The 16,682-nt window shown below is 38.3% G+C and overlaps 1 protein-coding gene across 1 annotated transcript; it reads right to left on the bottom strand.

Moving 5' to 3' along the window:
* Window positions 1-14,341: 14,341 nt before the first annotated feature.
* On the bottom strand, window positions 14,342-15,937 carry LOC149074198 (uncharacterized). Its single transcript, XM_089247351.1, has one exon. The coding sequence runs from the start codon at window positions 15,935-15,937 to the stop codon at window positions 14,342-14,344; it is 1,596 nt and encodes a 531-aa protein (XP_089103477.1).
* Between the last annotated feature and the right edge of the window lie 745 nt (window positions 15,938-16,682).

Here is a 16,682-nt window from a genome sequence, read left to right as displayed (position 1 = left end):
GGACAGAGGCAATCGCAGAACTTTTTCGCAGTCCTGTTACGGGGTCTCGAACCTGGCACCCCTTTAAAGGACATTCAGACCGCTCTCAGCCAACTTGGTTTTTCAACCAAAAAGGTTGAGGTCTTCAGAAAATCAAAGTCCAAAGCTTGGAGAATCACGCTCAAGAAAAATGAGTCTAATTTTAAGGTCCTTCAGCTCAAATCCATCTCACATCTTGAAATCTCGGTGGAAAAATTCATCAGGAACTTTCGTGAATTTCAATGCAGACGATGTCTTCGGTTCTCGCACTTTGCTGAATCCTGCGTCAACGATTACAGGTGTATTAAATGCTTGGACACTCATGAGCCTGGGCAATGCAGCAAGGTGCGAGGACGGGATACGCCGACCTGTGTTCTGTGTCTTGGACCACATCCGGCAAATTACCGAAAGTGTCCCGAATTTCTAAAAATTCGAAAATCCCAAAAAGCTTCGACCCAACTTGCAAAGGACATTACCATCCCGTCCCAGACGTTCTCTCAGAGCAAGAACAAAATCTCAAGTACCTTTCTACCTCGGCCAGTCCTGCTAAAATTCAACACTTTTCTTCAGAAGCAAAAGACTTTTATAGCGGCAGAACAGTCGGCAGCCCCTGCGCAAACGGCAGCAGAACAGCCTCCGGCAAAGTTTCCGTCCCAGAAGGAATCAGCTACCGTCGTCTCACCAAGCCGTCCAAGAAATTTCGAAGAGCTGGCAAAGAAATCCGTCAATGAACTCTGATCTCTATCATGACTGAAGAAAGCATATCTGATGGTATTTCTCGAACCTGGCCGAGAAACTCTGTGGGAAGATCGCCGAAACTTTTTGTTTCAGGTCCTTTCTGCTCCTTTATTTTCACGGTATCCTTTTTAAAAATATATATAAAATTCTCTTCAAAAAAATCTCTAAAAGGAAAAAAAAAAAATTGTTTTTTCATATTTAACTAACATTTACTTTATTTTTTCGGAACAGCTTCGATATAGGGGACACGCCAAGTTGGCGACTTTTTTCCGGCGATAAGTTGCCATCGTTGGCGCGCTCTGGTTTGTTCTGCTGGGTTGTCGTTGTTCCAGAATATTCGAAGAATTCTGCGAGGCAGTGGCGCTGGTGGTTGTTTTTCCGTGTTCCTAGCGTCCTAGCGCGTCTTTCAAACGGGTTTTACTGCCATTTTAAAACTGGTTTTCTCTTTTTTCCATTCTATTCTCTCTCTTTTTTTCTTCCAAATGACGTCACCTTATAGCCGCGGCGTTTTGAAAAACCGTTGGGATAGTTCTTCATATTTTCTCTTCCTTCCGTATATATGATGTAGTGTGTGTGTCGGATTAATTGGAATTATTTTGGATATCTTTTCCCTCAGGTTGTACCTTTAATATTTTCCAATATTTATTCTTTTCTACATGCAGGATGCCCCTGCATCGTTATTTTATTTATTTTACCGTTGTTTATTTATAAGAACCCGGATTCCCGAAAAGAGAGTCCGGGTTTTAATTTATAATACATAGAATATATTTATTTATACAACATGCAGGACCGTTGTTTATTTATAAGAACCCGGATTCCCGGAAAGAGAGTCCGGGTTTTCATTTATAATTATTTTTTTATTATAATTATGCTTGTTGGTTTTAGCATTTTTATGCTCGCTCAATTCAGCTGTTATTTACGTTTCCATTTCTCTTGTGTTTCATGATATTTTTCATATTGTTTTCTATGCTGGCGATTTTTTTTTTCGGCGCTCGTAATGTGTCTAACGGCCTTGGTGACTTCTGATGGAGTCGTCGGACATATTTGGCGCCGAAAAAAAAGTCGCCGAAAATCGCCAACCTGTCCCCTATACCGAAGCTGTTCCATTTTTTCTAACAAATCTTCCCTACCGCCTAGGAACTTTGGTTTTCCTATTTCTCTTTTCAGATCCTAGACTGCAGAGGTTTCAGCCAATCCCAGGGCTCGCCGCTGAAGGACCAATCACAGGAGTTCACCTTTCCGGCTTTCTGCATCACAGCATCTTCTTCACTAATACGACTAACCCATTGGGGTTGTGACGGCATCTTTTCAACTCCGGAATTAATTTTTATTAATTCCGTGATCCAGATCCCCTCTTCCAAATTCATTTCAGCGCATAACTTTGTCGCATTGTTTCTTAAAGATTTCTCCCAACAGCGTTGTGTTCCACTGCAAAAAATTACGAAATTTTAAACTCATAGCGGATTCGACCCAATTTTGACCATGGCCCTTGGGTCAGGAAATTTATTTCTTGGCCCATTGACACTTAGCTGCCAGGCCTTTTGTAAGCCGCTGTAATAGCCCTGAGGGCAGGACTCGGCGTAACATCCCTTGCATTCCGCAGGTCACGGCGGCATTTTACCTGCGAAAATGTTAGGGGTCGGAACTTGAACTTTAAACTCCCAATTTTGTCCTTACACCACATCTTACAAACACTTTTCTCACACTCACACACACGCTCCAAAATAGGCCACTCCCTTAGTGGCCCGCTTCTAAGACCAGTAGAGCGGCCATAAAAAATTTTGCTGCGGAACTGGCAAATCAATTTTAATTCAGTTCAGTGATGTTTGTGGAATTCGTGGGAAATTTCCCATATTCGTGGGAAAATTTGGCCAAGTGGGAAATTTTGAGAGTTCATCAAGCAAAATAATTTTTTGAAAAAAATATTAATGCAGTGCAATACTTGAATAATTTTCACCGGTAGATGGTAGCACATTTTTTTGGAATACTTGGGAAAAATTTAGTCAAAAGAGAAATTTTGCTGGGAGAGGTTACCATCACGTTCTTTATACGTTTCTCTCGGCAAATTTTCTCGCTTTATTTTTCCCCTTTTCGATTTTTATCTTTTAAATTTTCAATCTTATGCTTAATTTTATTAATTTAACAAAAGGCGCTTCTCAGGACCAAATCACATTGATTGCAATGGAGGATCTTCCCAGTAATTACTGTTATAAAGTAATCAGAAATGACGAGGACAGAAAAACCGTTGTTTTTAGAGTAAAAGGTGTGACAAAAAAAAAATCGCTATGGTAAGTACTGTATACCCCAGTAGCACAACGATATAGTACAATATTTGGACCATATCGTTATCTATCGAAATGTCAGAGGAATATCAGATGTCATAACTATGATATAGAACGATCTCGTCTTATATGGTGCAATTTATTTATGATGTTAATTGATCAAGTCTTTAATTTTTCAGCCGAATATGTATTTGATTCCATGTGAATAATCTCTACTTTGAAGGACAACAACTTGGGACAATAAATTATTTTAATATAGTTTGAAAAACATAGATCTATATCGTGCACCTTACAAAGATCAATATCAGATTCTCGATATAGACCTCATATAGATCTATCAAAGAAGACATAGCTCTATATCCTAAACATGAATTACATCTATATCGTGAACCTGACAAAGATATATATCAGATACACAATATACTGATATATCACCATATTGTGTGCCTTTAAATAAAAATATTGCCTTCAAATAAAAATTTGGAGAAAATTTAAAGTCGAGCGTACAATTTTTTGTTTGAATTGAAATTAAAAACGTTTGAATGAATAATTTTTCATATGAAATTTTGATTTTAATAGGATTAATTATGTTGATATATCAAAATCATTTTGTCAGTTATAATTGAATCCTTACTGTGTATGTTTTACATCGTAGATGTTGGTATTTTAGGAGGAGCGAGAACTTATCCACCATAACTTTAATTGCCACTTTATAATTGCACATATTTTTTAATTAAAAAAAATTGCTCTTGTTTTTGTTGTATATGTGTTTTTCTTAAAATTATTTATTTTTTTCCTTTGATGTTTTCATTTTTTACCATACTTTGAGAATTTCAACTCTTTTGTGTTGCATATTTTTTATTCTGTATTTTTTGTTTTATTAGCATATAAATTAATTGTTTCAAATAAATAATATATTACACAATACATTAATTTGTTTCTTGTGTTTTTTGTATTATATATAATTTCCTTAATTATAATATAATTTTTCAATTACCTGCCTCAAAATTATAAATGTCTCACAATTTCTATTTTGTAATTTTTGGGCATACATGAAAATGAATAAATTTGATTGAAAATACAAGTAAAAAAAAAGATTACTTGTAAATTAATGTTATAATAACAGCCAATAACCAGTACTGTAGTGGTGGGTTGGTAAGATACGAAGTTACAGATGGGAAGAGTTCAGACTCCAGAAAATAACACTTCTTTTTATTTCTTATGAAAAGGCGCCATCTATCGTCCAAAATATGAAGTATTTGAATATATCACATTCACGATATAGATCTATTTATCTCCGACTATGCCTTTTTTAGCGAGAACGATATCGTGGACCAATATAGATCTATATTGGAAACTGAAATTTTACGATATAGATCTATATCTTTGTGCTACTTGGGTAGCCTTTCCGTTATACCAGGGGTCTTCAACGTGTGGCCCGCTGATCATTTTCTGAAAATACACTCATGTCCATAAATTAAGGATACTTCAGAATCACTCGGAAATCGAAATCTAAAGTAAACATTTCACCTGTAGAATTATCACACATCTGCAAGAATGATATGCAAATTTCAGGAAGCCACCAGATGATGCCGATAGTACGTCACAATGACGAGAGAGTAAGAGGGGGGTATATAAGGAATGGTGGCAAAGAAGTAAAATTGTTCACAAGAGTTCTGTAAGGCGCTCAGTGCCATAAGCGAATAGTTATGACACAGAGGACGCATGTGGATGATTTTTTACGTGGTAGAATTATCGGCCGCCTGGAATGTGGGCGTACTGAGATGGAAGTATCCGAGGAACTTAAAATTGCCCAAAGTGTCATCTCTAGGTTTTGGCAACGATTCCAAGATAACGGAAATGTCAGTAGTCGTTACAGTACAGGTCGCCCCTGAGTTACAACGCCGAATGAAGACCGGTATTTGGCAGTAACTGCCAAAAGAAGCAGACGGAGCACATCCGACCTGTCTCGTCAGCTACCTGCAGCCACGGGTACCACGGTTTCAAGGCAAACCGTGTACAGACGTTTGGGAGATATTGGTGTATATGCTCGCAGACCAGTCAGATGTGTTCCGCTCACGGCAACTCACTGTCGGCAGCGATTAGCCTGGAGTAGAGAACATGCAATGTGGACATCGTCACAGTGGGCTTGTGTGATGTTTTCCGACGAGTCCAGGTTTAGCTTGAAGTCTGATTCACGTCGGACTTTCATATGGAGAATGCCAGGTACCCGTTACCGCCAAGACAACATCATTGAACGACACCGTTACGGTGGTGCAGCATTGCTCGTTTTGGGTGGAATTATACTGGGTTCCAGAACAGATCTGCATGTTCAAACCGGAACCATGAAAGCCCAAAATTATCGGGACATCATTCTGGAACAACATGTACGTTTGTTTAGGGATGCCATGGGCGCAGAATTTGTGTTTATGGATGACAACGCCCGTCCTCACCGAGCAAACATCGTAAACGAATGCCTTGAATCTGAGGATATAACCCGTATGGAATGGCCAGCATTCTCACCTGACTTGAATCCGATAGAGCATGGTGGGGCATGCTTGGCCGACGAGTTGCAACCACCTCCTACATGCGTACCGGAACTTCGGAGAGCATTGCTTGCTGAGTGGAGTGAGTAGTATTGGGGTCGGTATAGAATCGGAAGTGACGTCACACTTCCTACGCCCCGCCCCACCACCGGAAGTTACGTCATACTTCCGCCGGAAATGGTCTCTGAGATATAGTACGAGGTTTCTTATCCCACTTCCGGTGTTTATTAAATGACTTCCTGTGGCGAGATATAGTGCGAGGTGTCTTATCTCTATTAAGACTTCTGGTGTTTATTAAGTGACCTCTGTTGTCTATTAGGTGACCTTCCTTTGTATCTCTACAGAATGCCGACATCCGGTGTTTATTAAGTGACATCTGTTGTTCATTACACTACTTCCGGTGCTTATTAAGAGACTTCCGGTGTCTCATCTCTACAGAATGACGACATCCGGTGTTCATTAAGTGACATCTGCTGTTCATTAAACGACATTCGGTGTCTTATCTCTACTGTTTTCTATTAAGAGACTTCCGGTGTCTTATCGCCATTATTTTTGACTTCTGTGTTGACTTATTTCTATTGGTAATTAGGGACTACGGATTATTGAGAACTACGGGTGCTATAAATATTCGCGACAAACTTCTAGACTCCTCGAGTAGCCCGTGACCATATTTTGAAAAAAAAACGGGACGTTTCACTCAAGAGTGCTGCCACCAGGGAAGTATCTACGAGGGGCTTTTTGTTCCAATTTCATGCTTTTGCCAGGATTCTCACCTTGTCTCGGCACTTCCTGTCTCTTTCTTTTTCCCCCAATGATGTGTGTTTTAACGACGTCATGTTAAGACTTTAAAACATGTCTTTACACTCCTGTCATCACTGTTATTCGCTGATATATTCGTATTCCCATACTTATCCCTCTAGTTGATAGTGTTCAATTACATAGATGTTTTCTGCATTAGTTTTCCTTGTTTTAGAGAATTATTTTGCCAAATACGTGATCTATGAAGGCATCCGTACAAAGAAGGGATCCGAAAATTTTAGTAGTTTTTTTTCCCCCAAATTTATTATATCTTGATTTCTTGCAGCATTATTCCTTAGATATCACTGTTCCATACCATACATATGCACAAACATCTAAAGTGTACGCAGTCAACTGCTACCATTCACCGAAACGAACATTTTCTTAAAAGGCGAGAGGAGAGGTTTCGATTACTGATGACAATGATAAAGGCTAAAAAATAAACTGCGGTTTCTGATATGATGTGTGTCAACTAAAGAGTGGACATCCTTCATGACATTGGTGCGAGAAAGAATAAAAGTTACAATGTTCTCAGAAGCAAGTGTGTGTATTCAATAAAATAATTATACTCTAAGAAAAGGAATTAAAAGCATTAAAAGTGATAAAAACGATTGAAAAAAAAAATTCAATATGAAAGTCAACTACCAATATGAGTCTTTTATTTACTATTTCTAATTCGCATGTCATATCATAACTTAGAATGAGTATATTATTAACCGAGCATTATTTCTCTCTAAATTATTTAGTAGGAATCTTTCATTCATTATTCCTTTCGTAAAAGTTCTCAGTGAATGCTTTCCCAAAAAAGTTTTTGGTTTTCAATCTTTAATTCGGTCATATTCGATGTCTTAAGATGAATGAATTCTCAGTGGTTTTCCTCTCATTCAGTTTACTATCTTTTACTAATTTTGACACATTCCACTTCAAATCAAATTGAATTTGTTCTTTTTATACATGCAGAAAAAAGTGAATTTATGAGAAACATGTTTACCATCTAGAGGCACCGAAGATTAATTAATTACGTTATAATTAAGGAAATAAATAAACAAAATATTAAAAAAAAACACACAACATTAGCAAGACAGAATTATTAATGTCAAATAAAAAAATATAAACTAGACAAAGAAAAACACATACAAACACAACATAAATAAGAAAAAATTCTTATCTTATGATGAAAAGTGCAAAAGAAACAAGGCTTTAAACATTCAAACAAGACAAATTCTACATTTACTTTCACACAAAATTACAAGATTTAACGAAATAAAATGATTTTTGATAAAAATTGTTTTTTCGGGTTCGAAGACCGTCGTCCGTTTGAGTTTGTTCTCAACGTTTCCCCAACACTAGTGGTTGGCATCATCAGGAGAATTGATAAACTGGATCAAAGTTGATTCTATGGCTGGCAGCGTATTGTAAACAGTTGTTATGCTGGTAGAACCTGATTGGTCGAGAGATGTGGAGTTATCTGATTGGCTGTTGTCATCATTCTGTTGCTGGACCTTGAAGGGGAAGGTTCTTGTTCTTCTGAGAGCTGGTGTCCAGGATCTGCTCAATTTCAAAGTTTCTTCTCTTCTATTATAGCTGTTTTTGTGCTTGTATATTTCAATAGCCTCTCTGTAGATTCGTGGGAAAAAGTGGTCAACATTAGCTATTACCTGTGTTTTGCTGAACTGTACACTGTGGTTGTCGTAAAGCGCATGCTCTGCCACTGCCGACTTTTCTGTTTGGCCCATTCTGCAACATCGTTCGTGCTCTTTTATTCTCGTGGCCACAGATCTTTTTGTGGTTCCAATATATACCTGACCACAGGTGCACGGTATTCGATAGATCCCCGGTGTTGATAGAGGGTCACGGTGGTCTTTTGCTGATCGCAGCATTTCACATATTTTTCTGGTTGGTTTGAAAATGGTCTTTATACGATGTTTTTTCATGACCTTGCTGATTCTTGCCGTCACTCCGGGGATAAAAGGCAGCACAGCTTTTCCAATTGATTGTGACTGCTCATTTTCCGTTGGTGATTCCTTGATGGAGCGTAAGGCTTTCTTGATGTCGTCTTTCGTGTACCCATTAGAGCGGAAAACTGATTTTAAGTGCTCAATCTCTTTACCTAGATCTTTTCCTTCACATAGTCTTCTTGCCCTCTCGATCAAGGTTTTCAGTACGCCTCGTTTTTGGTGAGATATAAAAATGTATAAAAATGATTTTTATACATAAATTATTCTTCTTAGGTTATTTTCATTTTTTCATATATTCAACGGAATGGGTTAAATCTCGTTTTTCTAGTTTTTCATAGATTTCACAGTGACGTACATTATAATTAAGGAAATAAATAAAATAAACGAAATATAAAAAAAAACACACAACATATACAAAACACACACACACAAGGCCTCACCTAACCGTTACGCTCTAAAACGAATCAATTAACTGGTTTCTTCTCCGACTGCCAAACAAGAGCAGCAATACTAAAGTAAAAAATTGCCATATATTTATCTGATATTGTAAAATACACTTTGTTAAAGTTTAAAGTTTTTTCGAATACGGAGTAACTACGTCGGTTGCATGCGTTATTTTCAAACAAATCAAGATGAAAATCTTTCGTTTTAATTTATCTTCATACGGTGGTTATGAATTCATTTTTCTCTCATCTTTGAAATTATATAGGTTTCGATGTGATTCGCATATGATGATTAGCCATGTATTTGTGCTCATACATTTCTGCATTTGTTTTGTCCATCCAGCTTTGATATTGCACAATCATTTGCATCCATACTGCCATTTTTAACTTTTATATTGCCACGAAATCAAAGGGATTTTACTCAGATCATCGATTCATTCAACTTCTTTTAACTCATACTCTGGCTTGTTTTTTTTTCTCTACTCCATAATATTTTCCACTTTTATATTTAAATCCAAATTAACTTCCATTTTCTAAACTAAATTTTTCAAATGGATTTGGATTCACACAATTTTCGAATGATGTTCAATATGATAAGATTTAATTCAGCTCTTTCACGTGACATTCTTTCAATGCATTAATTTATTTCCATACATTTTACTTTATTTTTCAAATTACCAATTTTTTGATAAAAAGACACTTATGTATAACTTTTCTGTATCATCTTTACCAATTAAAACAGAAAACTTTGATCGTTTTGAGTTACTAAAATACGGATTCAATTATTTACTCTTTGTAGGCCTATACAAACTCAAACTCATCCTTGGATCTCATCATTTGCTATGTTTCAAAGAATTATTTTTAGGTAAAACTTGCATTTTCGATAAAAACAAATTTGCGTCGAGGTTTCTTTCTGCAATTTCTCTAATGTTTATTATCTCTGTATGGTTTTTTTATTGTAAGCAAACAAATACACACACATACACATTACACAAATACTGGACACAGATACTAGAGATATTGCGCTGCTGACGGTGGACAGGATAAGTCAAAACATAAAAATGGATTTCTGACTTAGCATTTTTTTTTTTTGCATATTTCGTTATTTTTACGTGATAGAGCCTATTTTTAAAGAGTTTTAGGGCATATTTTGTATATTTATATATTATATTATATATTATATATATTGTATATTTTGTATATATATATTTCCTTTTTATCGAGAATTATGAAGGAAGGATGTATATTTCCTTATCCTTCCTGGAAATATACATCCTTCCTTCATAATTCTCGATAAAAAGGAAATATACAAAATATGCCCTAAAACTTTAAAAATAGGCTCTATCACGTAAAAATAACGAAATATGCAAAAAAAAAAAAAAAAAAAAATACAAAGTCAGAAATCCAAGCCCTGCTAATGATTTTTCTGTTTTGACTTATCCTGTCCACCGTCAACAGCGCAATCAATTTTTTACCAGGCGTATATACGTTTCAAGTGAATTTAAAGTGATAAAATTTGTCTTAATCAAAGTATAATCCCCAGCATTAACGGTCAACCAACTCCTTGTCAACCAATAACTTCTGAGGGGGTGATGAAATGGTCCAGAGGAGCGAAGGCTGTAACGAGATGCCTTTGAATTTCCCTATAGATTAATGATTTAAAACTCATCTCGCCTATTGCTTGCTAGCACCCAAGAGTGCTGTTCAACAGCCCAATTGGAAACCACTTCAAGAATTAACATTATGCTGGGTGTAGCCAAAGCCAGGTCATTGAAAGGGGTAGATTTCTCTCTCCCCGCAGAAAAAATTTCTGGCTATGTAAGAGAACTTCAGATCTTAAACAGCTAGCTACCTGAGGCGCGGGTGGATGTCTGGCCAAGATTTTTCTGGGGTCCTATCTGACAAAAAATGGTCTGCCTATGAATTTACATGTATACTAAACAAAATTTGAAGGCGATCCCGCCCGGCTCGGGTGAGTTTGTGTTAAGATGTGACACTGTTCCACCCGTGTAAGGCATACAAAGAAAAGTTCTGGGGGAAGGGCACGATGATATGCAATATATAATGGTCGCCATGGCCCCGCAAGGTTAGGTAGGGCCCGGGACAATCATTTCCCTTCAGGCTACAAATTCACTGTTGAAGGGCCCATGAAAAGTTTGGTCTGCGGGCCCACAAAATATCCCAGCTTAGGAGCCTTGCTTCAGGCTGTGGGGGCCATGATGGTCCACAATCACCGGATTTATTACATTTACGGTAACTTACACAAAAAATGTATAGGTTACCCCACATCCTTCTGCTGGGATCTTTGGCGTCCTATCCCCCACAGTAAATTTGTTCTGTGAAAAATATAAAAAAGTTAAAAGAATCATCCTGAGCTCTGTCAGGCCCGTAATTGTGGGTAGACATGGGTCACCAGAATAGGCGGAGATAGACTTGAACATCTGGGGGAACACACAATCACGTCAGTTGATATATTATATATATATATATATATATATATATATATATATATATATATATATGCCTACGGCTGGGATCTCAGGGCCGCAACCACGGCCCCCATATGGGCGGGGCTGACAGGGCTCTAGCTCTGGGGCCCGAGACAATTCTCATAATTTTTTGCTTTTCCACGCTATAAATTAACTATAGAATATAGAAGGACCCGTGGAAAGTCTGACCGGGGGGGGGGGGCCTGTAAAAGACCCCAGCCTAGGGGGCCCTGCTCCAGGATATGGGGGCCATGGCCGCAACTAGGGGGGGGCAAGTGGGTCTGGTGCCCCGGGCGCCGAACCAGAAGGGGGCGCCGAATTCATCTTTTAACTGTTCCTTCTACATCAAGGGGCGCCAAATTGCCGGCTTGCCCCGAATGACAAAGTATCTAGTTGCGGCCCTGCTCGGGGTATACACCTCAGGAACCAACTTGCGCAAGGGCCCTGGGCATGGCCTCCACGAGGGTGGGTATTTTATCCGAGGTGAGGTTGATTAAAAGACATGAAATATTAACATACACCATTTATTAACGAAAACATAATGAGAACAATCTTGATTAATAATTAATGTATAGAATATAGACAAAGAGACATGACACAGCAACCGGCAATGTGACCGGGATTAATACAGGACGTAAACACACACATGGACGGTCTTGACCACTGTCTTTATATCTTGTTGCCAGATACAACAGTTCTCCCACGCTTAATTTAACAGTTAATCTGTTACATACTCTTGCAGGTATGAGGGAGATCTGCGTTGCCGTGTTGACATACGAAGCTGGGTATCAGGTTGGTCTGTAACTGGTACATGCTGGCTGTTTCTTGGTTGCGGTTGAATATCTGAATTCTGGAAGTCATCAGGTTGTTGCTGATACATTCCTGGACAATAAAAGTCTTGCCATCTGGGTTGTTGTTGAATCTGTTCATCAGAATCCTCACTATCATTAAATTTGGTAGTTGGTAAGAATGAGACTGACTTTTTAGGAACCTCTGTTCTTCTCAGTTGATCAATGTGTCTTTTGAAAGAATAACAATCATCCAACTTCACTTGATAGTGAAGCTTTTCAAATTTCTGAATGACAGTACCAAGTTTCCATACAGTTCGATTGTTGATATAACATCGGGCTTGTATTCTGTCTCCCACGCTTAATTGTCTGGACTTGATTGTGTGTTCATAGTTCTTAATGTGTTTCCTGGGTCGAAAAGCATCGAATTCAATACGGATATTGCGTTGCAAATACATTTCAGCCGGAGTTTTACCATTTGCCAATGGAGTGGCTCGATATCGAAAAACTATTTCTCTCACTTTCGCATGCATTGAATTTGGCTCATTAGACATTGCTTTCAATCGATTTTTCAATGTCTGTACATTTCGCTCGGCCAAGCCATTAGTAGCAGGATGTCCAGGTGCAATAAGCTTCTGAAAGATTCCATTTTTAGCACAATAAGATTTGAACTGGTCACTGACAAAAACTGTTGCGTTGTCTGAAACAATTGTGAGTGGATACCCGTGCACAGCGAAAATGTCAGATAACATTTCAAAAGTTGAAGGTGTAGAAGGTGCATTTCGACATATTGATCTCGGCCTATTTGGATTTTGCGTCGATAACGATCAAGAAAAAATTGTTCTGGAAAGGCCCAGCGTAATCGATGTGAACGCGGTCCCAATTTTCCTTTGGTTCGTCCCAAGGATGGACTTGCACCTTTGAAGGATTTGTCTTGATTTGTACACACTGTTCGCATGATCTGGATAAATGTTCAATATCTTTGTCGATTCCTTTACAATAAATGTATCTTCGAGAAAGTTGTTTCATTTTTGTAATGCCAATGTGTGTTCGATGCAGTTCATTTAAAACAGATTTCTGTAATATTTTCGGAATTACTACTCTCTGTCCTTTGAATAGGATTCCATCTTCTAAGGTGTATTCATAAGAAAGTTCAGGATCTTGTTGAATTTTCTGTTTCATTTTCGATAAATTTTCATCAGAGTCAGCTGCTTTTTTGATCGAGTCGGCACTCAATACTTCTGTCGATATTTCATTGATTGACGCCATACACACTTGATTGATCTCGTTGTTGATAGCCATGTCACTAGACGTCTCTTTCTGCACAACTGGAGCCCTGGAAAGCCAATCAGCATCTGCATTTTCAATTCCTTTCTTGAACGTAATTTCGTAATCAAACGCTGAAAGAAAACTAGCATATCGGAGTAACCGGCCAGACGTCCTAGGAGGTAGCTTTGAGCTCGGATGAAAACTCCTTGTTAGAGGACGATTGTCAGTCGCTAAATTGAAACGTTTTCCGAACAGGTAGTTGAAGAAATGATTAACTGCGAACACGATGGCTAGTGCTTCACGATCGAGCTGTGAATAGTTTTGTTCGGTTTTCATCAAAGATCTTGAGGCATATGCAATAGGTTTTTCTTGATCATCAATAATGTGTGCTAAGATTCCGGCGATACCAACAGGACTAGCATCACACGTCAGGATAACTGGTAAGTTTGGATCATATGGAGTTAGAGTTCGGTCACTTGATATTTTCATTTTCAGCTTGATAAAGGCTGCTTCACATGATGCAGACCATCGGAACTTTGAATCTTTTCGAAGGAGTTGTCGCAGGGGGTATGTAACAGAGGAAATACTTGGTAGAAATCTTGAATAATATGTGACCATACCGAGAAATCGGCGTAATGCTTCCACATTTGGTGGACGTGGAATTTCCATAATTGCCCTAATTTTCTCAGAACTTTTGGAAATTTTGTTGAACTCCACAGTATGTCCTAGGTATTCGATACGTTCTTGAAAAAATGAACACTTATTCTTATTCAGGTGAAGATCATATTCCTGTAATCTCTGGAGGCACAGTTCAAGGTTCCTAGCACATTCTTCTCGTGTGGTACCATGCACAATGATATCATCGAAGTACGAGAGAGTCTTGGGTATCCCTTGAAGGACTTGGTCGATTATTCGGTTGAATTCACTAGGTGCTGTTTTGATGCCAAAAGATAGCCTATTCATGTGGTAAGTTCTACGATGAGTAGACAAAGTTTGAATTTGACTGCTTCCTTCATCTACTGGAACATGAAGATAGGCTTTGAACAAATCTAACCGGCAGAAATATTTTGAGTTTCGGAGACTGTTCAGGAAGACTAACGCGAAGTTCCTTATGGAAAACTGGTTTGCAATTTTCACTTAGCTGCAATGAGACTTTGAAACCTAGGATGCAACCAACTTTTTCTTCAAAATTTTTTGGATATTTAGAAATAATGTTATCCAGGCAGTTGGTTTGTTGAACTTGTAATGTTCCCAAATCAGCAGGTTTTTGAGAGTCGATATTTTCTAGGCTTATTTTTAAATGCTTTATCCAAACACGTCCTAATAATGCATCATATTCCTCTGGAACAACGTAGAGTTCTTCACGGGATGTTTTCCCTTGGTACTCCACAGTCACATCCACTTTTCCATCTGGCAGGAACACATTACCAGTGTATGATCGGAAAGCAACAGTTGAATTTTGAAGTTGTGTTGGAATGTTCAGCTTATGGAATACATCGCGTGGAATAAATGTAAATCCTGCACCAGAGTCCACTTCGAATCTTACCTCTCGACCTTCAATGTTGATCATGATGAAATATTTGTCGATATCCTTTGGTCGCTCGTGGTGTTGAAATATGCCGATAATTTGTTGCACACCATAACAACGAAAAGCTTCGGCGTTGGACACATGATTGGTTGATTTGAATTCTGATGGATTTTCGCTCTGTTCATCTAGCAGTGTCCTAATGCATACTTTTCTGAGATGTCCCGTTTTCTTGCAGGCACTGCACTTGAGAGATTTTGGATTCGTTTTGCAATCATTTGCAATGTAATTATCACGACCACAACGAATACAAAGATTTTGTATACCCAATTTTACAAAGTCTATTCTGGAACTGGATTTGGAACGCTGGCGGTTCTTGCTTCTTGGATAAGATACAGCTGTGTTTCGCAAGGTACTCGAGTCACGTTTTGCTGGTCTGGATTTCATAACTTTGTTGACTTCATCAAAAGTTGCACTTGTTGATTTCCTTGAAAGTTCGCGACAGTCGATTTTTGATGCTTCAAGAGCTATTGCTTTCTTCAAGATGTCATCGAATTCAAGAATTTCAGACTGTAAAAGTTGCTCACGTATCGAGTTGTCCCGAATTCCACGAACAAACTGCGCACGTAGAAATATATCCGCTATAGATGTTTTGCATTGGCAAGGTGACACGAACTCACAGTTGATAATATCCTGTCGCAGAGTTGCTACATAATCTGCAATTGTTTGATTTTCCGCCTGATAGGTAGACAAAAATTGATGTTGTGCCACTACTATGTTCTTCTTCGGACATAGATGGACTTCGAATGTTTTGATGAGTTCGTCATATGTGAGCTCGTTCGGTAGGCGTGGCGAAACCAATGCTGCTAAAGTATTATAATTAGAGACACCTACAGAGTTCAGAAGTATTTGAGCACACAATTCTTTATTGGATGACACGTTTTTCATATCAAGAAAATTTTTGAAGCGCTGAATATACATTATGAAAGATTCTTTCTTTGGATCGAAAGTATCGAATGTTTGAATCATGGCCGGTTGCTCAAAAAACGCGCTCAAAAATTTGTCGAATTGTCCAAGATCCATCTTAGTTCAATAACAAAGAGAAAGCGGCTTACCGGAATTGAAGTTTCTTTATCTCGTCGCCAATTATTTTATCCGAGGTGAGGCTGATTAAAAGACATGAAATATTAACATACACCATTTGTTAACGAAAAAATAATGAGAACAATCTTGATTAATAATTAATGTATAGAATATAGACAAAGAGACATGACACAGCAACCGGCAATGTGACCGGGATTGATACAGGACGTAAACACACACATGGACGGTCTTGACCACTGTCATTATATCTTGTTGCCAGATAGAACAGTGGGGCTGACAGATCTCCAGTCCTGGGGAACAGGAATATGGACGAGGTGGCCTGGGACGCTTCTCAGTATTTTTCACGTTATAAATTCGTCATATAGGGGCTCGTGAAATATCCCAGCCTAGGGAGCCCTGCTCCAGGATGTGAGGACCATGGCCTTGGGCAAAGCAGACATTAAATAACTCCCACCCCTCAACTTGGGGGGAGGGAATTTCTTTTTATTATATAATCTGCACTAATGAATCCGCGTGAACCGAATAGGACCATTTCCGGTTGGCAGAAACGTAAAAAAACTTAATTATGCTAGGTGTTTGTATTTTCCTAGCGTGGCGCATCTGTTCCATCGTTTGCATATCCACATATTTTTGCCTCTTTACACAATACAGAAGGAAGAGGAAAAAGCGATGAAATGAAAAAAAAAAATGATTATTTCTTGAAATTAATATTCATATCACAAAA

Source organism: Pholcus phalangioides, unplaced genomic scaffold (assembly GCF_987345545.1).
Source record: "Pholcus phalangioides strain wild (caught in Gottingen) unplaced genomic scaffold, Ppha-v1.0 ptg000017l_1, whole genome shotgun sequence".
NCBI lineage: Eukaryota > Metazoa > Arthropoda > Arachnida > Araneae > Pholcidae > Pholcus > Pholcus phalangioides.
The sequence above is the reverse complement of the archived record's forward strand: the minus strand, read 5'-3'. Positions and strand labels throughout refer to the sequence as shown.

Coding starts and splice junctions, on each gene's coding strand:
- LOC149074198 (XM_089247351.1), bottom strand. CDS start 15,937: ATGGATCTTGGACAATTCGACAAATTTTTGAGCGCGTTTTTTGAGCAA.